Source organism: Monodelphis domestica, chromosome 3, assembly GCF_027887165.1.
Source record: "Monodelphis domestica isolate mMonDom1 chromosome 3, mMonDom1.pri, whole genome shotgun sequence".
Taxonomy (NCBI): Eukaryota; Metazoa; Chordata; class Mammalia; order Didelphimorphia; family Didelphidae; genus Monodelphis; species Monodelphis domestica.
The window spans coordinates 12,421,450-12,448,991 of NC_077229.1; the positions used below are offsets into that span (position 1 = coordinate 12,421,450).

The following is a 27,542-nucleotide window of genomic DNA, read 5'->3' on the forward strand; positions in this document are numbered from 1 at the left end:
CTCCAATGGTTTCCTGGACGAACTAGTCAAAAAATGTAAAACTTGACAGTTAACTTGAGTCGCAAAAAGGGACTCGGCTCCGCGGCACTCGCCCCTGTGAACACTGGGAGGTCGATTTTACAGAAGTCAAACCGGGGAAATATGGGTACCGGTACATACTGGTTTTTGTGGATACCTTTTCAGGATGGCCAAAGGCCTTCCACACCAAGAAATCATTCCCAGGTTTGGGATCCCCATCTCCTTAGGGTCAGACAACGGGCCCGCATTCATAGCCAAGGTCACTCAGTCCCTAGCAAAGTCCTTGGGGACTAAGTAGAAGTTCCACTGTGAATATAGCCCCCAGAGTTCCGGTCAGGTGGAACGAATGAATCAGACCCTAAAAGACACCTTGACTAAAATAGCTGTTGAATGTAGCGAAAATTGGGTGACCCTCCTACCCCTTGCCCTGTTTAAAGCCCTGAACACCCCAAGTCTCTTCTCCCTGTCACTTTACAAGATCCTATATGGCTCTGTTCCCCCCATATTATCCTCCTTCCCTGTCCCAGCTGGGCACCAAGCCCTGACCTTGCGTAACCTTGTTCTTTCTCTCTCTCCCAACTACAACAGGACCTCTGGCCCCGCTTACAGGCTCGGTTCCAACCTCCCTCGCATGACCCCCACACCTTTCAGCCAGGTGACTGGGTCTGGGTCAAGAGGCATCAGAAATATGCCCTATAAGCTCAAGGGAAGGGGCCATTTGTTGTCCTCTTCATTACTCCCTCTGCCTTGAAGGTTGACAGCATTGGGCCCTGGGTCCATCCCTCGCAGGTCTGTGCAGCCCAGCCACCTTCCCCCGACACCTGGAGATCCAGCCGCCACCCAACTAATCCCTTGAAGCTCCACCTGACGAAATCCCCACCATGCTCTGGGTAATCCTCTTGCCACTCATGACTGCCTACCAACCACATCAGGCCTCCTTCAACCGCCACCAGCCGTGGAAATGGACAATCCACAACTGGGCCTGGCCAACCCCACTCGCCACTAATACCACGACCTGATGGGTAGAACTGGCCACCACACCCTGCGACCTTGTGTGGGGCCCCCAAGGACTCCGAAACCCCTTCACCCCGTGCCGTAATGAAGGGATCTTCTACCTTTTCCTGGCCGCCAACCCGGGAAAATCTTACTGCAATGCCCTGAACCAATACTTTTGCCAATATTGGGGGTGCGAGACCATTGTCACCGGGGGCAGTCGGATCGAGGGATGCAATCGGTGGACCGTGACCCTGGACCCTTGGCTATCCATCATACAGGGCCCCCTAGGATGCAAACACTTGTGCTATGTTGCAGACATGGGCACTCCCTGTGACCAGTTGATTTTCAGCCCCTTCCAACTAGATCATGACTCTTGGCTCCAGGGGAGGACATAGGGGATAAGGCTCTACGGGGAAGGGACTGACCCGGGAGGATTATTTGTCATAAAAAAGGAACCAGTCCCGAGTCCACCCACTGTGGTGATTGGACCAAACTTGGCCCTCTTACCCCTGGCCCCTGTCAAACTCCCCAGTCCAACTCCAACCCCAGGGAACCAGACTACCCCCACTACAACCCCAGCACCCTCTGTTGCAGTCACTAATGCCACCACCCCAGCACCCCGCCCCTGCACGAGCTTGTGGCCCCTTACTGAAGCCTCCTTCAAGGCCCTAAACCGAACCTCACTGCCAGTTACTGGCTTTGCCTTGATTCCCGACCACCATATTACGAAGCCATTGCCTTGAATGCTTCGTTCAATTCCTCCCAGGAGAATAGCCCCCAAGGTTGCAACTGGAGCGACTGTAAAATAGGCCTGACTATCCCTATATCTGGCCAAGGTATATGTGTAGGTAACTTTTCACATGGCAGCCACTTGTGCCTTAATAACTCCCCTCCCCCCTCCTCAAAATTGTACATTCCCGTCTGGAGCTTGCTGGGCCTGCTCCTCCTCAGGATTGACCCCTTGCGTTTTCTCTGCAACCTTGCCCCAGGACCCCAAGCCTTGTATCCTAGTCACCATTCTGCCCCGAGTACTGTACCATCTGGGGACAGCTGCTAGACTATTGGGAACATCGAAGAACCAGCTGCCGGAAACGGGAACCTGTCCTTGCACTGACCCTAGCCACGCTATTCGGCTTGGCAGGGATTGGCACAGGTACAGCCTCCCTCTTTCAAACAGCAGACCTAAGGCATCTACACACTGCCTTAGACGCGGACCTCAGGCATATAGAAAAGTCACTAGACGCCCTTGAGAAATTGCTATCCTCCCTTTCTGAAGTCGTACTCCAGAACTGAAGAGGCCTTGATCTTTTGTTCCTCAAGGAGGGAGGCCTCTGTGTCGCCCTCAAGGAAGAGTGCTGCGTCTATATGGACCATACAGGGGTAGTCAGGGAGTCAGGAGCCGAGCTTAAGCGAAGCCTAGATGCCTGAGAATGTGAATGTACTCATGCCCAACCTTGGTACCAGCAAGTGTTTGCGAACTCCCCCTGGCACACCACCCTCATCGCCACTACAGCTGGGCTAATGTTAATTCTCTTCTTCCTTATCACTTTCGGGCCTTGTATAGTCCACCGACTGGTCCGCTTTGTGAAGGACCAGGTCCACACAGTCCAGCTCATGGTCCTCAGGCCGCAGTATCAGGCCCTGACAGCCCCCCCCATGGCTATGCTAATGCCCTGCCCCTGGAGGTCTCGGCTCACCCCTGAATGAGCATCATAAAATAAAGAGAATAAAAAGTTCCAAGAAACTGCAAGGCCACAGTCGAGACAGCTCCTGAAAAAGCTGCAAGGCCATAGTTGATAAAGGTCCTGGAAGGACTGCAAGGCCACAGCTGTTGGTACAAATATCTCGCTTATCCCCCCTTTTTAGCTGCTCTCTATAAATATGCACTCTCAGGTTTTCCCCGGCCCGGTTCTTTTGGGGAACCCTCCTAGCGCTAGTAAATAAACCTTTCCCTGTGGCCTGTTCCTTTGTGGGGTACTTCCACTCTTACCCTAACACCTGGGATCCAAGAGCCACCTCCACAGGAAGCAGAGACCTATTCACTGATCAGTCAATGAATAGACACTTATGAGGCACCTGCTGTGTGCCAGGGTGTAGCCTGAGGCAGCTTCCAGTCTAAAGAAGCAGCGGGGCTGGGCAGGTAGGGGAAATGGGGGTGGGGGAGAAGGCTGCAGGCCCCCAGGTTGGGGAACAATTCCTGTACGACCCCTCCCCCACCGAGCTTCTACATGCAGCGGCCTAGACAGGAGGACTCCATTTCCCAGAATGCCTGTGCATGTATGTCTTGGGCCTTGGCCTCCCCCACCCCTCCCCCCCAGGACTCCATTTCCCAGAGAGCGGGTTCCTTGACTTCCCCCTATTCTCGGCTCCTCCCTAGCGTGGCAGCGTCCGGGCATGCTGGGAACTCATTTGGTCCGTCTCATATCCTGGAAGACTTGCTGCTGTGCTTCTAGGATCTTTGCTAGGTGAGAGAAGGGGAGTCCATGGTGCTGGCGGTGAGGTGGGAGGCCGGGGCTCCCTGCTCTGGCAGCTGAGACTTTCTGCTCCGTAACTCCCGGGCGCACCCTTTCCGGGTGAGTGAGCCTGGGAGTGTGGCCGAAAGCACGTGCGCATGTGCAACAAGCCGGACTGGCAGAGGTGTGCGGGGCTGTAAAAGTGTGCTGGGGGGAGGGGAGAGTCGGTGAGTCTGTCTATGTGCGTCCCATGGGGAATCCTAGCGCCACCTCCCCGGCCGCGGAGAGCACAGATCCATTGATCCGTCAGTCAGTCATTCAATCTATAGACAGCCATTAGGAGCTTTCTGTGAGCCAGGCTTTCGCCTGAGGTATTTTGTAGGTTAAAGAAGAATCTGGGTTGGGCTGGAAGGTAAATGGGGGTGGGGAGGAGGAGGCTGCAGCCCCCGCTCCTCCGTCTACCACGACTCCCGGAATTCCTGTATAACTCTTCCCCTAACGTGCCTTTAAACCCAGGGACCCAAGCGGGACTCCATTTCCCAGAATTCCTTATGTTTCACGTAAACCATGCCCTTACCCCGGTTTAAAACATTTCCCAGTATGACTAGTTTCTGATGTCCCAGAAGTCTTGGCAGCTCCCCCTTTGTCTTTCTGGGAATTTCCTGTAGGTAGTCTCAGCTCTTTGAAGGCTCACCATTGCGGTTTTTTGATCCTCCTTTTTAGGTGAGGCTGAGAGGTAGTCAATGCGCAGGCGCGGCTCTGGCTCCCTGCCTTGGCTACGGAGACTTCCTGCTCCCAACTCCTGGGCCGCAGGTAGACCCGGGTGGAGCAGTTTTAGATTGCTTAGGTGGGGGCGGGGAAGGCACCTGTGCAAGCAGCGAGGAGGGGCCGGAGGAGGAGCCTGAGTAGGCTTCCCAGTGTAAATGCTTGTGGTGGGGGGAGGGGCGATCTCTGTGCGATTGTGCTTCTCTGACCCTCACTTGTTCAGACCACAGAAAAGGGACAAACACGGAAGTGCCTGGCTCAGGCCGGGGTGGCTCTGTCTATACCAGGAGCCACGGCGGGGCTTTGCCCTCCCCCAGAGGAGCGAATGAGTCCGCAGCCCGGATGGGAGAAGCAGGCAACGTGAGCCTGTCAGGGGGCAGCGAGGGTGGGGGTTCCTGTGCCCACATGCCATGGAAGGAGCCCGATCTTGGGCACAGAAGAAATGCCAACAGGCTCGCCCCCCCCCCCCATCTCCCACAGTCCATCAATGCAGTTTCTGAATGGAATGAAGCCAAAGATGGCGGCAGAAAAGGTGGGGAAGCTTCTTCCTGACCTGTCCGAGGCCCTTCCCAAGCCTGAGGCTCCCTGTTCTCCTCTGTTGGGGAGAGTCTCCCCGAGCCCATCAGAAGGGCCTGGGAGCTCCTCTGAACCCTCCCCCTGTCCCCACCTTGGGGCTCCCACTCCCTGAAGGATCACAGTGTGGCCCAAGCAGAGACCCCAGAGCCAGAGGGAATAACTCCCAGGACATCGAGGGGGACCTCCCCAGCCCTGGCCATCCTCCCCCAGGCTGGAATCCAGCAGAACTAAGAACTGTGTCTTTGCCAGGCCTCCAGGGGCGCCATCACTGCTTGAGATCAAGGGTTCACCCTGGCTGCCGCCACATCCACTGTGTTCTGGGGGTTTCCAGCCTCAGTAGCCCCTGCCTGAATGAGCCGGCCAGGTTCCAGCCAGACAGGCCCAGGCGCTGCCATTCATTCATTCATCTCCCGTGTGACATCTCTCGGAATCCCTAGAACAGGAGCTTCTGGATGCTTTCCCTGACTTCAGGCAGCCGTTACAGGAGCTGGTCAGGGAGGACAGAAACCTGCCAGGACGGTGACACCATTTCAGAGCACGAGAGGCTCCCTGAGAATGAGGAAGCTGCCATGGCCAGTTTGGAGGCGTCAGTTTACAGTGTAGGACCACAAACGTCAGAGAAGCAAACCTGATGATCAGCTTTAAGGGAATGAAGTGAACCCAACAAGCTCTCCTCCAGGGCACAGGCAGTGTGGGGGATGTTGGGCTCCCTTCAATGGGCAGCAGCTGCTGTGAGACACCAGCAGCCAGCAGGCTGAGTTGAGCAGGATGCTGTGGCTGTTGGTGGCCCAGAGTAGGCTGCAGAGGTTCAGGGCTCAGCACCCTCCTGCTTCCGTCCTTAGAGGGAGGGACTCCCGTCTGTCTGGGAGGGCTTGTGTGAGGGCAAAGATGTCTTCTGAAAATGTCCAGAGATATTAGAGCAGCATCCTTTACCATGGGCGGGACAGCAAAAGAGAAAACATGAGTTAAAGCGTTTTTCCAGTGAAGAACCTAATTGAAGTCCACATACTGTGTATCAGTTCAAAGAGAGGATTGGTAAGGGTCAGACAGTGAGGGTGAAGTGACTTGCCCAGGGTCACTAAAATAGATGTGTAAACTGTAGGAAACTGAGTGAAACGACTACTGATTGAAATAGAGAGGTAAACTGAGGAAAACTATTTCTTCTTGAAATAGAAGTGGTGAATCTGTGGTGACATTATTACTTATTGCCATGACTGAATGCTCTGGCTTGTGACTAGAGAGCAGCTGCTACAGGGGAACCTGATGCTGCCACACAAAGGAACTGCTCTAGGGAATGCTCTGGTGTTTGCCTACTGATGTCTACTGATGGCTAATGGATCAGTATATCTTTCTAACCTCCTCCTCCCTTTCACTCCCTCCCTTCTCTAACCCTCTGCTCCCTGCCCCCTTCACCTCCCAATTCTTCTTCTTTTTTTAAAAAAAATCCTAACCTTCTGTCTTGGAGTCAATACTGTGTATTGGTTCCAAGGCAGAAGAATGGCAAGGACTAGGCCATGGGGATCAAATGACTTGCCCAGGGTCACATAGCTAGGAAGTGTCTGAGGCAGGATTTGAACCTAGAACCTCGCATCTCTAGGCCTGACACTCAATCCACTGAGCTACCTAGCTGCTCCCCTCCCAATTCTTCTTGAAGCCTTTGGCTTCTTCCCTCCCTCCTAAGTGAACTATAAAGATCTTTTCTTTTCCTTTTTCAAATAGGGGTTTATTGGGATAACAGGATGGGAAACTGAGGAAAGTGGGATGAGGGTTTCCCTAATCTATAAGGCGAATTTGAGAGGGTTATAGAAATAGTCCAGTAACAAAGGTGAAAAGAGGAACAGTTAGATAAATGGAGGACAACAGCTAAGATCTTTCTTCTTTTACAACACCATGAAGGTCTCTCAGTTTCTCCTGTCCAGCTTAAACTCTCAGAGAGAGACAACCAACTCAAAAGCCAAGTTTTTCCTTCTCCTCTCTCTGTGGCCAGAAAACCCCAACTCTTGGTCAGTCAAAATCTCAGAGAGCGCAGGGGTCTCCCCTTGATCAGAAACCCCCCCCAAAAAATCAGCACAATCAGAGTCTTCAGCCAGCCTCAACTGCCAGCCTCAACTACCAGAGAGAGAGTCACTTGCAGTCCCCTCCCCCTCATCAACTCAATTGCCACTCCTGGGAACATTCCATTTTAGATGGGAACATTCCATTTTAGAATCTTCGTCTTGATTGACAAGACAGGTCCCCAGCTTAGTCTCTTGCATCTTGGTTTGTCCTTCAAAACCTTTCTTTCATCATGCCACTTCTACTCGAGACCAGATTTTAACCCAGGAACCCCCCTTCTCTCCACCTGACTCTTCCTCCACTGAGCCACTTGGCTGCCCCCTGGGGTTTCTTTAACTGTGTCTTTATGCCACCAAATTAGAAAGAAGAAAATCACATTGCAGACTGGGCAAAAATCTCATGAAGGTTCTGATTGTACAGGTCACTCAAGGGAGAGTTGTCAATAACACAAAAGCAGGAGAAAACTCCAAAAGAATCAAATGAAAAAGCACAAGTGGTTTTCAAGAAATCATCAGACCAAGGAAAACCGGAAAGTTTCATCACACAAATTTCTTTTTCTTAAAGAAATGAAGATAAAATATCAAACCATTTGTTGTGGGTTTGGCCTAAGGCATTACTCTGATGGTCTTAAATCTTCTGCTTCTCCTCTCAGCTTGTAAACAAAAGAAATGTGTGTACAGAGAGAGTAATCCAGAAAGCAAAAGTCATCTAGTATCAGTTGACAACATTAATTAATATCAGGCTTCTTAGCAATACGGTCGTCCATCCTCAGTGTTGAAAAACTCCATCTCAGATTTCAGGTGTCCCAGGTAGTTCTTTGAGGTTCAAAAACCCCACAGTTAGGAATAGGTCTCCTCTTTAGTATATTTACTTCAACGGATCCCTGTTGCTTGTAGAGATTCTTTAGATGTTCCTGCTAAAATATTTTCACAAAGCAGATCTCAGGACAGATTAGTACAACTTCTCAAGTGAGTCACAAAGGGATTCACACTGATGAGCTTAGAATCGTCTCCTTGAGTTCTGCCAGACAAAGTCTCCACCTGTAACTGTTCCAGATCATATTCTTGAGTAACTTGTGCTTTTTCTCTGGAATGGTGGATTACCAGCTTCATGATCAAAGACCCATCAGACAACTATAACTGAACTCAAGACTGAAAATAATGTTAGTGAGTGTCCTAAAAGCTCTTCCCTCAAATGGCAAATCTTACCAATCAGGTATTCAGAGCAGAAATTTTTCCAGGAATCACATGCAGAGAATATATTTCATCCCACAAGTTTTATTTGATTTACTTTTAGTTAGAACTCATCTTGGCATAAGGATTAATTATTTGATATAATTGCTCTGAAAACTCATGGTTTCCTCATTATTCTTTAATTGAAAAAATGTAATATGTACATTTAATACAGTCTGTGAAATTTCTTGGGTAAACTTGGGTGGTAGACTTAAGGTCAAGATTCCTGTAAAGATTTCACACCAACCTAAACTTTATTTTTTTAGCTAACATTTATAATTCTTATAATACAAACTATATTTTTGACTTTTAACTTTAAGATTAACGTTATTAAAATAATCATAAAGGATAAAACTGTTATAATCTTAAAAGAGGTAGGGCTTTACACACCCTAGTACCCATATATACAGGTGATGTCATATGCTTTTCTTCTGTTTTTCTACTCCCACAATTCTTTCCCTCAATGTGGATAGCATTCTTTTTCATGAATCCCTCAGGATTATCTTGTGTCATTACATTACTACTAGTTGTACAGTTCACTAAATTGGATCATTCCACAGAATTTCACTTTCAGTGTTCAATGTTCTCTGGGTTCTGCTCATTTCACTCTGCATCAGTTCATGGAGGTTCTTCTAGTTCATATAGAAATCCTCCAATTCATCATTCCTTATAGCACAATAGTTTTCCATCTCATCACATATCACAGTTTGTTGAGTCGTTTCTCAATCAAGGGATATCCCATCATTTTCCAATTTCATACCCCACAAAAAGTCGGAATATGATTATTTTTGTACAACTCTTTTTTTTTAATTATCCTTTTCAGATAAATACCTACTAGTAGTGTTGCTGGATCAAAGGGCATGCATTCTTTTAAAGCCTATTGGCCACGATTCCAAATTGAATGGCATAATATCTTTGCATATAAAGAAAGGAGAAGGAAATTTATGTTCCATTTTGAAAATTACTGCATAAAAGTTAAAAAGAGAGAAGTCGTTTTTCTGCTTAGCATACAAAATTTACCAAGAATAACCATGTGATAGTGCATCCAAAATGATGAGAACAGAATATCTGGAAGGTCACCTGAGATTCACAAAATTATAACAACAATAGATGAGTGACATTTAGGAAGGATGTAAAGGTCAGTGGAGAAAGACTATCCAATATGGAGGACAAAGTATTCTCAGGCACAGGGTTTGAGTAGTAGTCAAACTCAGAACATGAGTTATGAAGTATGATGAGTATCTTGGACGTGCCTGTGTCTCAGTTTATGTTCATTATAAGGTTTCATTGTTATTATATGTGAAAGTATTTCTAAAATCAACCATCTTGTAGATATGACCAAATGGTGTATCCAAAGATTGGCTCTGCTTGTTTAAGTTTAAAAACTTTTTTGCGTGGGAAAATAGAATAAAAATCATTTTACTTTCTGCCATCAGAGGAAAGAACTTATATTGTTCTGTGTGTGTGTATGTCCTCCTTCCTTCTGTGTTTATATCATAATTTCTTTTCTTCAGAGGTAGAGACTAATTTTGAATTGAAGGAGATGTCTAGAAAGCTGAGGCTTTTTGTGGAAGGATCTGGCCTCCAAAGATGTGTGAATGAGGTTTCCCATGACTTCATTTTGAGAGAAATCTGTGACTCTGATATCCAGGTAAATAAAAAACTAAAAAGTGGCTGTGAATTTGATGAAACTGCAGAGAAGTTCAGCCAATATTCAGTCCTAAATCAGTATCTGAAATTGACTTCAGGAAATGACTGTTGTCAAGATAGTGTTAAACAGGTTTTCTTCATCTCTCCCTATAAAATATAAATTAGTCTCTACTGATAACAATATTATATTTTATGAGGTTTATTAAAGATTATTAGAAATCAAGGATAAAGAAATACAAAATGAGAAAAGCACGTGCCTAGGACACATTAGCCCATTCACATTCAATTACTACATCTTGCATGCTGAATAGAGAGATGGGTGTGCTTAGAAGTGGAAGAAGAGAGACTCTTGGGAGGCAGAGAGCCCTTTAAATACTAAATTGTTTTCTTGCCCAGGTGGAGACTCAGGTGAGTAGGGAATTCTGGGAAGTACCAAGGACTTCTGGGGATTGAAGTCTGGGGTTCAAATCTCCATTTTTTACCAAACCCTCCTGTGATCCTCTTGGGAAAACAGTTTCCCCAAAGGATCATGGATACATAATCAACCTAAAGTTTGCAATAATTTGTGGATAAAAGGAAAAGAGAACACAACCAATAATTTCTAAGGCATTGACAAAAAGTCAGTTAGGCAGTCCCCTTTGACATAAGAGTATACATAGAAAACAAATGCATTCAAACCCCACACCCAAAGTTCATTCTTGATCTTTCTCATGCAACTTGTGGTCTGTGGAGGCATCTTAATGGTGTCTTCTCCAAACAGTTCAGTTTCTGGATTTGGAGAGGTAGCATGTTTCCTAACCTAAAATTTCTCTCTCAAGGAATTTAAACTTTGCAGTTTAAAATAATAATATTTATACATTCTCCCCTCCCCCCTCCCCGAAGAGTGTGATTGAAAAACACAGGGATCACTTAGGGATGCATGGCTGAATTGTGAGGTATATGAATCAATTGGTAAGAGAAATCAAAAACATAAAAAAAAGCCAAATAAAAAAAGATAATTTCTGGATGAAATATAGACTATCAAAGTCTTATGTGTAAAAATTCCAAGTAAAGGAAATATAAATCTATAACAGGTCCTTGAATCAGGGCCCAATTAAAATGATATAAGCAATTAAGCATTTACTCAGTCAGTAGCCAGGACTACAGAAAGTTGCCACATTATGAAAGATAGAAAAGGGGCTAGATTATAAGAGCCAGGTAGGAGCCAAATTTGAGATACTCATCTGTAAGTATTTTCACAGAGTATGGATAATAGGAAGGCCTACATCTTAATGTATGTTACAACTTTGAGTCTTCACACTAGGTTCAAGTCCTTTGTATTGGTTTAGAATTTATGAACCCCATTGGGATTGGTTAGTCTCTTTGACCTTGTGCTCGATTGGCACTGTGCAGGTTAACTTTGTGCTTCTTTGGCCCTGTGCAATAGCTCTTTTGTATATCTTGTCCTGGATTCAGACAGAATCATTAAGCAAAGCCCCATAGTTTTTTAAAAAAATCAATGGCATTATTTTTATAGCCTCAAGCTTTTGGAGCATGCATTGACATTATAGCAAATGTATTTTAAACTTATATTACTGCTAAATCAAAAAAGCTAAAGTATACTATTCTGTGTTCGCCTAATTTGCTTATAGTTTCCTTCTTTATATTCAGGTCATTCACCCATTCTGAGTTTATCTTGGTGTAGGGTGTGAGATGTTGATCCAAACCTAATCTCTCCCATACTGTCTTTCAATTTTCCCTGAAGTTTTTATCAAAAAGTGGGTTTTGATCCCCAAAACTGGGATTTTGGGGTTTATCATAAACTGTCTTGCTGAGATCATTTACCCCAAGTCTATTCTCCTGATCCTCCTTTCTGTCTCTTAGCCAATGCCAAATTGTTTTGATAACCACTGCTTTATAATATAGTTTGAGATCTGGGACTGCAAATCCTCCTTCCTTTGCATTTTTTTTTCATGATTTCCCTGGATATCTTTGATCTTTTGTTCTTCCAAATGAACTTTGGTGTTTTTTTCTAATCCTGTAAAGAAGTTTTTTGGTAGTTCGATGGGTATGACACTAAATAAGTAAATTAATTTGAGTAGGATTGTCATTTTTATTATGTTAGCTCATCCAACCCATGAGCAATCAATGTTTTTCCAGTTGTTTAGATCTAGTTTTAATTGTGTGGAGAGTGTTTTGTAGTTTTTGTGTTTGTAGTTTTGTTCATATAGTTCCTGTGTTTGTCCTGGCAGATGGATTCCTAAGTATTTTATATTGTCTAGGGTGATTTTAAATGGAATTTCTCTTTCTAATTCTTGCTGCTGAGATGTGTTGGAGATATATAGAAATGCTGATGACTTATGCGGGTTTATTTTGTATACTGCAACTTTGATAAAGTTGTTTATTATTTTGACTAGTTTTTTGGTTGATTCTCTAAGATTCTTTAAGTAAACCATCATATCATCTGCAAAGAATGAAAACATCCTAGTATAAACAACATGGAAATAGGTTCTGATCAACGACACAAGTAATACCTAATGAAATTGTGCATTGGCTGTGGGAAGAGTGGGTGGAGGGGAGGGAGGGAAATGATGTGATCATTGTAACCAAGGAATAATGTTCTAAATTGACTAAATAAACTTATTCAAATGGAAACAAAAAAAATTCAGAAGTGTAACTTATAATCATTGACACATTGTGTCAGCCAAGGAAATATAGAATACAAGGATTTCCCACCAAAAATGAGATCCATTGCCTCTTCATGTCTGGCTATGATCCACTGTGAGTACAAGCAAATGAATTTCACAAAGTAACAGTTTTTTTTTTTATATAAAGGACAGTAGTGCAAATATGTAGGTATCAATATCCCCAAAATTCTCAATAGCCCAATTAAGTACGATAGCAAACAAAAACCGCTATCATATTTCACATAAGTTGCTGTATGGCATTTTTAAAAGCCTATGAACTGATGGATCTTTGTCACAATTTTTACAAATGTAGCAAATATTTCAACCTTGGTAAACATATTTCTAAACAAAGTAAAACTTATTTGGGTCTAGAACATCATCAAGAAATCTGGATATCATTACAAAAATGTGGCAGAGGAATCTAGGAAAAACCCAAACCTCTGTACTGTTGATGTTGGGTAAAGTGAGGTACTTATACCCTGGGATTAACCTCCCAGCTCCTTTGGTATGAGACTGTAATGTCCTATCGATTCACATTTTTATAAATGTGGGAGGTGGGGATTATAATTGTATTTCACTTCAGCTACTAAAATGGACCTTACCTCCTGTTAGGGGAAGGCAAAATGACCAGAGTTGTTGGAAAAAAATATAAAAATCATGTCTAAAAGACTCCTTAAAATAAAATCAGTTTTGAGATATTCAGCTCATTACATTTTCTAAAAGTTGTTATACAATTCTAACCAGTTTTTATGAAGTCCATCCATCCTTCAGGTGACAATTTACGAATTCAAAAATAGAAAAAGGCTGTTTTTATATGTGACCTTATTCAGTAATATTTGTTCAGTATAGTTATAGGGGAAGAGCAACAGTAGTTAAAACCCAATACATTAAACCGATTCAATGTAACAGAATAGTATTGAATGCATTAATATATGAACTTAAAACCAACAAAATTAAATCTTAAACAAAGCAACCACTAAAATGCAATAAAATACAGATTTTTTTATAAAACATTGGAGTCTGAAATGCCTTAAAAATATAACCTCCAGTCTCTTTAGAGTTCATTGTTTTTGGATTTTTTTTAAAATTATCCATTTAGATGCCTATTGTCAGAAGGCAAAAGATTGGTAAGGGATAGGCAATGAGGGTCAAGTGATCCGCCCAGGGTCACACAGCTAGGAAGTGTCCGAGGCCATATTTCAACCCAGTATGTCCCATCTCCAGGCCTGGCTCTCAATCCAATGAGCTACTGAGCTGCTCCCTCACAGTGAGGGTGGGTTTTAGGAATATCAAATTGGGCCAAAATGTTGCAGGGAGCTGAATTTTCTCCCTGAATCTCAGGTGAGATAAATAACAGAATCAATGCACTCAAAAGATACTCTTTTAAATAAGCCATGCTTGTAACTTCCTGTTTGGAAAAGTTCCTTCCTTCTCCTCTTTCCCCCTTCCCCCCCCTCCCGTGGTCCCCTCCCCCCACATGGAGGCTAATTGTAACCTAAGGAAAGATCACCCCTGTTTTTACCAGCTGGTGTTTGATTTAGAAGACACAAGGCTAGCTACCAGCAGCCTGGGGCGATGAGCAATCGATCTGGGTCAGAGGCCAGAGTTGCTGGGGCTGAGGCTGTAGCCAGGTAGGTCAGGACCAAGAGAGCAATCAAGCAGGTCCGTATTGCTTGAGCGCAGAAGCACCCAGTAGGCAAGCCGGCAAGCAGACTTGAACTGATCAATAGGCTTTTCTGAAAAGCCTTGGAGAAACATGGCTCAAAAAAAATCTAGGCAGTACCTATTAAAAGCTGAACTTAGTCACAGTAGAGAAAAGATTTAGAAAAGTTAAGAAGATTGAGGGTATTTCGTCCTTATATCCACACTCTTTGTGAAGATACTTACAGACAAGTACCAAAGGTTGGCTATCATCCTGGCTCCCTCTATCTCTGAGAATGAAGGTAAAATCAGACTAGGGAATGACACTTCCCTAACAAAATAAAAATCTGGTTCTTTTTCCTCTCTTATAGTATGGCAACTTCCTGTAGCCTTGGCTGCAACTGGGTAAGCGAAATATTACTGCATTCTGTCCTACAGACTTGTGGGATTAGAAATCACTTTAATTGGACCCAAATACAAGGGCCTATGAGAAATGTATTTGTATTTACTCAAAATTTTGAATACATAGATTTTCGATATTTTGATACTAATTTTGAATTCTTTAAAATACATACACACACATATATAAAATTAAAAGGGGCTAATTTTCTTTCATTATTTTTTTCTTTCTGTTTTTTGTTTTCATTTTCATTTTTGTTTTTTTGAATTGACTCCCCCACCCCCCCCAACTGCATCCTCAGCTGAACTGGGTGTTTTTCAACACCTTCTTCAGGGGGGGATTGTATTTTCATAAAATCAGAGATTTAAATTTGTGTTCGAGAAAGATCTTCATAGAAGAAGCTTGCTAACTCCTAAATCCAGAGAATGAACTGTTTACAGAAAGATACCTAAACCCTTACACTACAGGAAGATCCAGAATGAATTTTGGGGTGCAGTTAATTGAAATGAAGGTTGATTGAACATTTATTTTGAATGTACAGTCTTATGCCAAAAGGGACTGCCCCCTAATTGGCTTTTGTCAATGCACTCAGCAAAAACATTGGTTTTGCTGTTTCTCTCTCTCCTCTCTTTCCCCCTTCTCTGTATCTATTGTAGTTTTTCTCTTAGAGGGTAAATTTTGTAAACAACCGGCAGTTAGAAAATTTTGGGGTGCAGGACGCTTATGTTTAGTGATCAGTTGGGGAGACTAGTCCCTCAATCATCATCAGGGGGGATTGTGATTTTTAAATTTCCTCCATCTTGCTTGGTCTAACACCCAGGAATGTGCACACCCACACTAGACGGGCATGTGCTAGCTAATGACAAATCAGAAACAATTAATTGCACCCCTGGACTGTCCTAAGCCAAGCTTGAGCCAGCATTGGCACATGTGAGTCACAGGAAGTGAGGTAGAGAACAGCCTCTGGAGCTCTTATTACTTCCTGTGGAGAGGGCTAAGCGCCAGTTTGATCCCAGAGCTAGAGCTTAGAGGAGCCCTGCAGACAGTGTTCCATCAGATTGGTCACGTGAGTGATAAGGACTGATTCCCTTCTCTGCCTTGGCTCTCCAAGGCCTTAAACTCCCACCTTAGCTCAGCCTAAGCCAGAGCAGTTTTGAGTTAAACTTCTTTCCTTCTCTTCCTTTCTCTTTCTCCCTCTAATAATTTCTTCCTCCTGTTATAATTAAATCACCATAAAAATTCCATTCTGACTTAAGTGTTTCATTTAAGATTTTATAAATAAAATCCATCGTGACCAATAATTATTATATTCAGTCTCAACCCCTAAATTTAACTTTAACATCCCTCTGTCTTTAAGAGGCAAGGGAACAGAAAGATTTCTTAGAGCATTCTGCTGAGTGGAGGTGAGTTGCAGGCTGTTAGATGATGACTGGAGAGTTAGTGGCTGACAATGGGTTGGGCAGTTAAGGCTGGCAGTTCAGGGAAAGTTGACTGCTGGGCATGAGTTGGTCCTTGGTGTTAAGTTGAGTTATATAAAGGTGGGCCTGATCTTACTAACAGCAAAGTCCTTTAAGGAGCACAGGATGCTGGGTGAGAAGAATAGACTTAGCAAATCTCCATAGAGAATTCTGGGCTTTTGAATGGAGATCCCAAAGAGTCAGGAAGCATTTCCTTCCTGGGGATCTTGCCAAGAGCCATAGAAGTTTCACCTGAGTCTTGTCCTGAGACCACTGCTACTAAGTAATTCCTTTAAGGAAACATCTCAGCAGAGTTTCAAGACTCTTCTGACCCGGGTGGGTCATGGATTCCCTGCTCTGGAGCCTGGCTCTCTCCCTTTGCCTTTTGCACCTGTTCTTAGTATTCCTTAGCCCAATAGTATTAAAATTAGTAGTGAGTGAATTAGCTGGGCTTGGGAAGGAGAAATTCAGATTTAGCTTGAAAGCTGTGTGTGATGGACCTGGTAGGACAGATTATATACCAGGGACTCCCTCTTCCCAAATCCTCTACAAGCCTTATAGTAATTGCTTATTAAACCTTTCTAAATCACAGTTAGATATTTCTTTTGGTTTATCTCCTTAAGCTAAGGAAAGGTAATTTGCTGAAGCTATAGATGAGCCTCAGCCATGTGTTAATCTAGACCCTTTCCTGCTGAGTCAAGGGATTCCGGGAAGCATGTCTCCCTGATCTCTCCCTACCATGGAATTTGAGGACAGCCATCACTTCATCTGATATGGGAGATTTCCCGTCAAGTTCCCGTCACCCTGAAGCCTGAGACACCCTCTTGGGGAGACTCCTCTGCAGCCTGGGGAAGAGCTCTGGGAGTTCCTATGAGCCCCCCCCCCCTAATTACCCACAGGTGTCCAAACAGGGAGTATCCCTGCCTTGGGGCTCCCACTCCCAGAAGGACCACAATCTGGCCCAAGCATTCCCCAGAGGGAATGTCTCCCAAGACCTTGAGGCCCCCTTCCCAGGTGACTGCAGCCCCATCCTGAGCCCTCACCAAGGTCCCCCAGGCTGGAATCCAGTAGAACTCATACTTGTGTCTTTGCCAGGACTCCAGGGGCTCCATCACTCTTTCTCCTCAGAATGAGTTCCAGAGTCCTCCCTGGCTGCCCCTATATCTACTGTGTTCTGGGTTTTTTTTTTCTGTGCCTTGTTAGCCCTGCCTCAATGAGCTGGCCAGGTTCCAGACAGGTCCAGGCTCTGTCATTTATTCATTCATTCACCCTTGGGTGTCACATCTCAAGTGACAGGTATCCCTATAATAAGAGCTTTTCAGTGCTTTTACTTACTTAAGGGAGCCATTACAGGAGTTATTTAAATGGTCCAGAAATCTGCCAGGACATTGACACCATTCAGGACATGCAGTTCCCCTTGAATGAGGAACCTGCCATGGCTCACACTTTGGAGGTATCAGTTTAAAGTGTAGGATCACAAATATCAGATAAGCACACCTGATTATTAGCTTGATGTAAATGAATTGAACCCTGGCAAGCTCTCTTCCAGGGCACAGACAGTGTGTATAATGTTAGGTTCCCTCCTAAAGGAACAGCAGATGCTGTGGGACATCAGCAACCTCATTAGCTCGGTTGAGCAGGGATGCTGTTGCTAATGGTGGCCCGGAATAGGCTGCAGCTCAGCACCGTCCTGCTTATATCCTTAGATGGAGTGATTCACATCTGTCTGGGAGGACATGTGTTGAGAGCAAGAATTTCTTCTGAAAATTTCCAGAATTTAGAGCAACATCTTTTACAATGGTCAAAATGGCAATGAAGGAGGAGTTGAGGTCTCCTAATTTCCCTTCCTCAGTGGTTATTAATGAATTAGAGATCTCAGAGGAGGGACTGAGGGATGAGCTAACCAGAGGGTGGTGAGGGGGAGAGAGAGAAAGATGGAGACAGAGAAGAGGAAGAGAGAGTGACAGACTGAGAGACAAAAGACCTGGACTAGAAGAGAGAACTACTATTTTTCTATTTTTAAAGTCATTTTCCTCTGGTCAATTCCAATCATCAGTCCTTCTATTTGTAAAGATTAAATTAATATTCAATACTCCAACCCAGATTTGGCTTTTTAACAGGCAGGGTGAGCATATTGTATTCAGATTTACAGGGAATTATGATGCCTTGATCAATCAGCGAATTTATTCCTGGTTTTATGCCATCAATTGCCTCCTTTGAAAGAGGGTACTGAGGAATGGAAGGAGGTGGGCTACATTTGTTTGAATTTGGACAGGGACAGCCGATTTAAGTAGGCCAACATCAGGAGATATTGTGGCCCAGAGAGACTCAGGTATATCAGTCGGGATCTCAAAGATAGGAGTCTCCTTTATTTCATGAGCATCTGAAAGACGTACAGGGAGTAAAGTTAAGGATTCCTCTGGCAGTTCCAGTGTCATAGAGCCATCTGGAGAGCAAGTTATTGTGGCCCTAAGCTGGCACAAAAGGTTTCTTCCCTGCAAATTTAAAGGGGAACCAGGCATTAAGAGGAAAGAGTGTTCCACACTATGGGGTCCTACAGTCACTATTCTAGGGGAAAGCTTGGGAACCTTTAGGGGTATCCCTGATAGTCTCTGACATTAACTGAGCCGATGGAACTGCAGTGTGAATCAGGTTTATTCTTCAATACAGATCAGAAAGCACCAGTGTCCAAAAGACAATCATAATAGGTGTTACCAACCTTTAATGTTACATGGGACTCATTAGTAGGGGGGAGGGCAGTGGATAGGGATGATGGGAAGTAAGAAGTCAGGGTCTGGAAAATCAAAGGTTGTATCCTCTGATTGCTGGGCCTCAACCCCTCCCTCCCAGCTGTACCACCCACCCTGTACACCTTCATAATCTTTGGGTAGTACTTTGTGCTCCCGCCCCCCCCCCCCATGGGCAGTAGCTCCCTAGGAGGTTCGGGGGAGAACTCCACTCAAAATAGACTTCTGTGGGGTCATTTGGTATGAGTTGTCATGTGCCTGTTTTATGTACCTAGGATTATTATTGTCAGTCCTAAAATTACGATTTCTGAAATCACTGTTATGATTATCATTCTTGTATTTGTTCCTATAAGAATTTCTTCAGTTGACAAAGTTCATCATTGCCCGTGAAATATTCCTACAGTTCATCATTATGTGGGCCTTCTTATGACAGAAGTGGCAGGTAACATTGTTTTAGTGATTACGACTTTTTTGTACAGTTTAAAGGTCTGGTACTTCTAGATCACCATCCTTCACCTTTTTATTTCATATTTTCCTTGATATTCTTGATCTTTACTTTCTTCTAGATAAAATTTAGTATAACTTGTTCTAATTTTATTAAAATGTTTTTTGTTAGTTTGATTTTTTTCCCTTTTAAACATTATTTTATTTGGTCATTTTCAAACATTATTTATTGGGAAAAAAGATCATTTTCTTTTCTTCCCCCCTCCCACCACCCCTCCCATAGCTGACGCGTGATTTCACTGGGTATCCCATGTGTCCTTGATTCGAACCCATTTCCATGTTGTTGGTATTTGCATTAGGGTGTTCATTTAGAGTCTCTTCTCAATCATATCCCCTCAACCCCTGTAGTCATGCAATTGGTTTTCCTTGGTGTTTTTCCTCCCACAGTTTGTCCTCTGCTTGTGGATAGTGTTTTTTCTCCATGATCCCTGCAGATTGTTCAGGGACATTGCATTGACACTGATGGAGAAGTCCATTATGTTCAACTGAACCACAGTGTATCAGTCTCTGTATACAATGTTTTCCTGGTTCTGCTCCTCTCACTCTGCATCAATTCCTGGAGGTTGTTCCAGTCTCCATGGAATTCTTCCACTTTATTATTCCTTTTAGCACAATAGTATTCCATCACCAACATATACCACAGTTTGTTTAGCCATTCTCCAATTGAAGCGCATCCCCTTTTTCAATTTTTGGCCACCACAAAGAGAGCAGCTATGAATATTCTTGTACAAGTCTTTTTCCTTATTATCTCTTTGGGGTACAAACACTGCAGTGCTATGGCTGGATCAAAGGGCAGACAGTCTTAGCGCCCTATGGACTTAGTTCCAAATTGCCCTCCAGAATGGTTGGATCAATTCACAATTCCACCAGCAATGAATGTCCCCACTTTGCCACATCCCCTCCAACATTCATTACTTTCTTTTGCTGTCATGTTAGCCAATCTGCTAGGTGTGAGGTGATACCTCAGAGTTGTTTTGATTTGCATCTCTGATTATCAGAGATTTAGAACACTTTTTCATGTGCTTATTAATAGTTTTGATTTCTTTGGCTGAAAACTGCCTGTTCGTGTCTCTTGCCCATTCATCAATTGAAGAATGGCTTGATTTTTTGTACAATCGGTTTAGCTCTTTATAAATTTGAGTAATTAGACCTTTGTCAGAGGTTTTTGTTATGAAGATTGCTTCCCAATTTGTTGCTTCCCTTCTAATTTTGGTTACATTGGTTTTGTTTGTACAAAACCTTTTTAATTTGATGTAATCAAAATTATTTCTTTTACATTTTGTGATTCTTTCTATGTCTTGCTTGGTTTTAACGTCTTTCCCTTCCCAAAGGTCTGACATGTATATTATTCTGTGTTCACCTAATTTACTTACAGTTTCCTACTTTATATTCAGGTCATTCACCCATTTTGAGTTTATCTTGGTGTAGGGTGTGAGGTGTTGATCCAGACCTAATCTCTCCCACACTGTCTTCTAGTTTTCCCAGCAGTTTTTGTCAAATAGTGGATTTTTGTCCCAAAAGCTGGGGTCTTTGGGTTTGTCATAGACTGTCTTGCTGAGGTCATTTACCCCAAGTCTATTCCACTGATCCTCCTTTCTGTCTCTTAGCCAGTACCAAATTGTTTTGATGACCACTGTTATATAGTATAGTTTGAGATCTGGGACTGCAAGGCCCCCTTCCTTTGTATTTTTTTCCATTATTTCCCTAGATATCCTTGTCCCTTTGTCCTTCCAAATGAACTTTGTTATGTTTTTTTCTAATTCAGTAAAAACATGTTTTGAAAGTTCAATGGGTATGGCACTAAATAGATAGATCACTTTGGGTAGGATGTTCATTTTTATTATATTGGCTCATCTTACCCATGAGCAGTTAATGTTTTTCCAATTGCTCAAGTCTAGTTTTAATTGTGTGGAGTGTTTTGTAGTTGTGTTCATATAGTTCCTGTGTTTCTCTCAGCAGATAAGATTCCCAAGTATTTTATTTTGTCTAAGGTGATTTTGAATGGGATTTCTCTTTCTAATTCTTGCTGCTGAGATGTGCTGGAAATATATAGGAATGTTGATGACTTATGTGGGTTTATTTTGTATCCTGCAACTTTGCTAAAGTTGTTGATTATTTCGATTAGCTTTTTTGTTGATTCTCTAGGATTCTTTAAGTAGACCATGATATCATCTGCAAAGAGTGATAACTTGGTCTCCTCCTTGCCTATTTTAATGCCTTCGATTTCTTTTTCTTCTCTAATTGCTACTGCTTGTGTTTCTAGTACAATATTAAATAATAGAGGTGATAATGGGCATCCTTGTTTCACTCCTGATCTTATTGGGAATGCATCTAGTTTATCCCCATTGCAGATGATGTTAGCTGATGGTTATATATATATATATAGTATATATATATACTGTTTATTATTTTTTAGGAAAGACCCTTCTATTCCTATGCTTTCTAGTGTTTTTAATCAGAATGGGTGTTGTATTTTATCAAAGGCTTTTTCTGCATCTATTGAAATAATCATGTGATTTTTGTTGGTTTGCTTGTTGATATGGTCAATTATGTGGATAGTTTTCCTAATATTGAACCAGCCCTGCATTCCTGGTGTGAATCCTACTTGATCATAGTGGATAACCCTTGTGATGACTTGCTGGAGTCTTTTTGCTAGTATCCTATTTAAGATTTTTGCATCTATATTCATTAGGGAGTTTGGTCTATAGTTTTCTTTCTCTGTTTTTGACCTGCCTGGCTTCGGAATCAGTACTATATTTGTGTCATAAAAGGAATTTAGTAGAACTCCCTCTTTGCTTATTATGTCAAATAGTTTGTATAGATTTGGGATTAACTGTTCTTTGAATGTTTGATAGAATTCACTTGTGAATCCATCAAGCCCTGGGGATTTTTTCTTAGGGAGTTCTTTGATGGCTTGTTGGATTTCTTTTTCTGATATGGGATCATTTAAGAATTCTATTTCTTCTGTTAGTCTCGGTAATTTATATTTTTGTAAATATTCATCCATATTGCCTTGATTGGTATATTTATTTCCATTTAATTGGGCAAAGATGTTTTTAATGATTGCCTTAATTTCCTCTTCATTGGAGGTTAGTTTCCCCTTTTCATCTTTGATGCTACTAATTTGCTTTTCTTCTTTCCTTTTTTTAATTAGATTGACCAGTACTGTGTCTATTTTGTTTGCTTTCTCAAAGTACCAGCTTCTAGTCTTATTTATTAGTTCAATAGTTCTATCAGTTTCGATTTTTATTAATTTCTCCCTTAGTTTTTAGGATCTCTAGTTTGGTTTTCTTCTGGGGGTCTGATGGCAGGACCCAGCCATGCAGCCCCCTGTCTCTCTCTGGCTGCTTCCCTGCTGTCTGTGTTGGATGCCCTGAGCCTGGCCCAGGTTGCTTTCATGGTGCACCGTTCAGAACAGCACCTTTGCCAGCCCAGAGGTTCCCGTTGCTGCTGGGGGCTCTGTGCTCTGGGTTGGGGGGCAGGGGTCCTGGGACCTTCCTTCTGCCTTCCCCTTAGACCTGAGTGTTCTCGGATTCTGGCATTTGGGGGGTGTACCTTTTGATTTGAGTCTAGAAGGAGGGTTTCCTGGCTCTGTCCTGTTGTTAAGTTTGATCTGATCCAGCTCACAAGTGTTTAGGCTCTAATTTGAGTGGTTCAGGGACTGAATTCCTTGTAATGCTATATGGGGTTTAGTAATTTCCCCATAGCAAGGAATCGATTGTCTTCAAAACCCTATTGCTCCTAAAATTGCTCTCAACTGTTTCTTAGTGGTAGGAGCACTTAAATTTTGAATATTTTCAATTCGTTTGGGAGAAATATAATAAGCACCTTCAGTCAGGAGGAACCCCAAATATTCTACTTTTGGGAGACACCACTGAACCTTATCCTTCGAGATTTTATGTCCTCTTTTGTGCAATTCCAAAAGAAGTTGTTTGCTATCTTCCTGACATGCTTCTGCATCTGTTGAAGCCAAGAGTAGATTATCTACATATTTTATTAATTTACTATTTTTAAATGTTATATCATCTGTGTCTTGGCTCAAAATTTGTGCAAATAAACTTGGGCTTTCCACATATCCATGGGGCAGACGACCCCATTCCAAATATTGTTAACTACTCCAACATCTATAAAGGTTGGAGAGAAGGACTCTTGGTTCATTGCTCACATGTAAAGAGAGTATCTTCTGTTGAGACTAATTGACTGTACCCTATCACATGCATTGGAGCTAATAATCCATAGACCAGTGGATGCTGTTTTTCAAGAACACATTGAATTCATGAGTTTTTTCCCCTTATGTTTATTATTGCTTTTTTCCCCTTTGATTAGAATATTTGTTTTTTTTCTTTTTTCTTATTTCTTGTACTAAAGGTACATACAATTGATATTTTTTTCCTGCAGTAATATAAGTTTAATAAAGATATACTTGCTATAATATCAATACATACCCAATAGCTTTAAAGTATGGGAACCTGCCATTTATCGATACTATATTATGGGACTGTGATTAATGTTTGTGTCTGATTCTAGAAAATGGGATAAAAACAAGGAGCTCAGACTTAACCTGAATAGTGCCAAAAAGAGCACACAGGAAAAACTAGTGTGAGACACGAGGTTGCGACGCTTTACATATGTTGTCGTAGGACTTTCTTGTATCTACATTCTTTGTGATGTACTCAGACAAGTACCAACATTTGACTATCATCCTAGCTCCCTATCTCCCTGAGCATGACAAAAAAATCAAATCAGGGAATGATGCTTCCCTATCAAAATAGAATTCTAGTTCCTTTTCTTCTCATAGTATGGCAACTTCCTGTAGTGTTGGCTGCAAATCGGTAAAAGAAATATTACTGCATTCTGTCCTACAGACTTATTGGATAGAAACCACTTTAAATTGGACCTATACAAGAGCCTGTTACAAATTTATTAACCCCAACTAAGGGCCTATTTTGGATTTTTTTTCTTTTCATTTTTTTCCTTTCCTTATGTTTTTGGTTGTGTTTTTTCTTCTTTTGATTATTGACTCATACACCCCTATAACTCAACATTGCATTCTGAGCTGAACTGGATGTTTTTTAATACCAACTTCAAGGGGCATTGTATTTTAATAAAATTCCAATATTTTTATTTTTTATTTTAGAAAGATCTTCAAGGAAGAAGCTTGCTAACTCCTGAATCCAGAGAATGAACTGTTGCAGAAAGATGGCAGAAAACCTACACCACATCAAGAAAATCCAGAATGTACTTTGGGTGTGGTTGATTGAACTGAAGTTTGATTGAACATTTATTTGTAAATGTACAATTTTATGTCAAGGGGCTGCCCCTAATTTGGCTTTCTGTCAATGTACCTAGCAAAACATTGATTTTGCTTTCTTTCTATTGTATTCCTCCCTAACTACTGTAATTCTTTCTTAGAATATTGTATACATCTGTAATTAGAAGTGCTTTAGGACTATAAGATGATTATGTTGAATGGTCAATGGGGAGACTAGTTTCCCAATGATCATCAGGAGGGATTGTGAACTTGGAAATAACTCCACCCTACTCAGACAATGCCTATGGGGAAGATAAAATTGTAAACTCCTGTTTTAACAATGAAGGTACTTAACTCATACCATATAGTTAAGCTAGGTCTATTTTTAGATCTAGTACAAAAATGTGTTAAGTATTTGTAAAGGTTAAATTAATCACAAAAAGGTCAAGTAACTTACAAAAGGCAAGCTTAACAAAGAGTTGTGAAGTACTCAAAAGATATAATCTAACTAGAGAAGGTGTGAACTAAAGAATGGTGAATACTAAGAATGGGCAGTCCTGGAAAAAAGCTATGATTTGTAGACATCAAAACACTAAAATTATCCTTACAGTTTTGGTGTTTACAAGCCCTAAATCTTGTGACTTTTGTCATCTTAGGGATCATTAACATTCAAGGATGTGGCTGTGGAATTCACCCAGGACGAGTGGTGCCTATTGGACCATTCTCAGAAGGAACTGTACCTGGAGGTCATGCTGGAAAATGCGCAGAATCTACTCTCTGTGGGTAAGGGTCATTTTCACTGTTATCTCTGAATCTGCCATTAAGAGATTGTCTATTCCAAACCAGATATACAGGATTTAATAGCAAAAGAAAAATCTAACCATAGAAAATATTTGAGAGGTAAAGAAGAACAAGGCATATGCTGAGCTGGGGATTGGCATATAAAAGTCTCCACATGCAAAACATCAACTAACAATTATAATTGGTCTCAGTGGCTGGAATAGTTCAAAAAGGAATTCAAAAATGAAATGAGTGAGTTGGAAGAAAATGGGGGAAATAAATGAAAGTATTGCAAAAAGAAAATAAGAGCTAAAAAAGAAAAATTGGTTAAGTAGTAAAAGAAGCAAAAAAAATCTAATAAAGAAAAGTTTTTTTTTTTAAGTAATGCTGACTAATTGGAAAAAAGGGGTAAAAAAATTTAATGGAGAAAAGAGTTCCTGGAAAAGTAAAATGGACCAAATGGAAAAGAAGAAATCATGGTAGAAAATCCTTCTTTTAAAATTAGAATTGTGCACTTAATGAGACATCAAGAAATAATAAAACAAAATCAAAAGAATTTAAAAAGATTTAAAGATTAAAAAAATAAATAATTTTATATAAATATATAATATATTGTATTATATTCTATATAATATAATTATAAAAATAAAAAAATAAAAAGATTTTTAAAAAATGAAAAAGAGAAGAAAATACGAAACACCTGACCTGGAAAATATATCCTTTCAAGACAATCTGAGATTCATTAGAATACCCCTTCCTTAAAATGGTCTTGATATCATATTCTATGAAATTATCAAAGAAAACTGCCCTTGATATTGTCTAATCATGGCTTAAATGTGAAATGGAAAGAATCCATAGATCCCCTCCTGCAGTAATTTCCCAAATCACAACACCCATGAATATTATAGCCTAATTTAAGAACTTTCATGCTAAGGAAATAGTACAGCACTCAGCTAGTAACAAACAATTCTTGCATTATGGAGCCCCAATGTTAATTATACAGGGTCTGGTAAGTTCTGTATTAAAGGATCACAATGCTTAGAATATAATATTCTAAAAGGCATGCAGATTGGATTTATAACCATGAATTACCCACCCATCAAGATGGACTCTATTCTTTCCGGGAGAAAAATCAGTATTTAATAAATAAAGGGGAGATCAAAGCATTACTGATGAAAAAAACAGACCAAAGCTGAAAAGTTAATGTCCCAATCCAAAATTCAAAAGAAGCAATAAAAGGAAAATAAGAAAGAGAAAATTTAAAAGAGTCAAGGAGGTTAAATTTTTCATGTCCCTAGTGGAAATATGGTATCTGCCACTCTTAAAATTGCTAACATTTTCATATAGTTAGAAGAAGTATACTTGGACAGAAAGTGTGGTATTCAAGTGTTAAGGAAGATATGTGAAAAAAAATTTAAGGGTTGGAAAAGAGGATAGCACCGAAAGAAAATAGAAGAGAGAAGTGTTGTTGGTTGTCTCTCAAACCAAGGATGACGATTGTCTTTGTGCATTTTTGTGCACAAAGACACCTGTGCATGAAGATTTAAGTGGAAAAGTCGATGCACAGAGATAGTCCCACTCTCTCGGCGTCGGAAGCCTGGGTCCATTGGCACGAAAAGTCGTTACACCTGGAGACTTCCTCAGCTGCATTGGATGGCCGTGTTGTCTTTTGTGCTCCATCACGCCCTAAGCACTCCACAGTGCCTTGCTGTATCGCCATCTCAGCCGTTGAACCTTCTTGTTCGTTTCTTCCGCCTGTTCCGCCGAAGCAGTCTTCACATGCTGGGTGAGCAAAGCCCTAGTTCACCAGGGGTCGACGTCGACCCGATGGCTACCCTCACAAGGTTTAGCTGGCCTATCGAAGCCATTGCCTGGGGTGTGGCCCCTGCCGCATGCTAGCAGCTACTAGGAGCCACAAGTGAGAGCTGGGTGTCAGGTGAGGGTCAGTGGCTGGAGAGCTGCCCTAGAAGGGCACGACAAGCCCTCCATACCAGAGATATTACCCCTCCCTGAGCACCCCATACACCTCAGAAGAGAGAAGTAACATGGGATAAATTATATCAAATAAAGAACCTTGGGAAGAAAACCCATTACAGTTGAGGGGATGATGAGGGTATTGACAGGCAATCAGTATTAGTTATTCTTATTGGGAATAACACCCATACTAAGTGGGGTATAGAATCTTATTTTATAGAGGAAAAGGAGCAGAATAAGGAAGGTGGTTGAGAAAGGACAATAATATAAGGGAGGTAGAATAGAGGGAGTGATTAAAAGGAAAATATGTGAATAGAAAGTGAAAGGAGAAAGTGCAGGATTAAAAGAAGAAAAGAAGATGAAGGGGAGTATTTAGA

General features: G+C 42.0%; 1 protein-coding gene across 4 annotated transcripts in view; it reads left to right on the forward strand.

Annotated features, from left to right (window-relative positions):
- Positions 1-3,331: 3,331 nt before the first annotated feature.
- LOC100024553 (zinc finger protein 345-like) overlaps positions 3,332-27,542 on the forward strand; it is a 32,020-nt gene continuing 7,809 nt past the window's right edge. The window contains exons 1-4 of one of the 4 annotated variants that reach the window (XM_056820552.1): positions 3,344-3,479; positions 9,610-9,746; positions 24,298-24,407; positions 25,068-25,194. In XM_056820552.1, coding sequence (XP_056676530.1) covers positions 24,342-24,407; positions 25,068-25,194 — 193 coding nt within the window. In that variant the 5' untranslated portion in view covers positions 3,344-3,479; positions 9,610-9,746; positions 24,298-24,341. Of the gene's footprint in view, positions 3,480-9,609; positions 9,747-24,297; positions 24,408-25,067; positions 25,195-27,542 lie in introns of all 4 variants that reach the window. The other 3 variants (XM_056820554.1, XM_056820553.1, XM_056820555.1) reach the window with 3 other exon arrangements.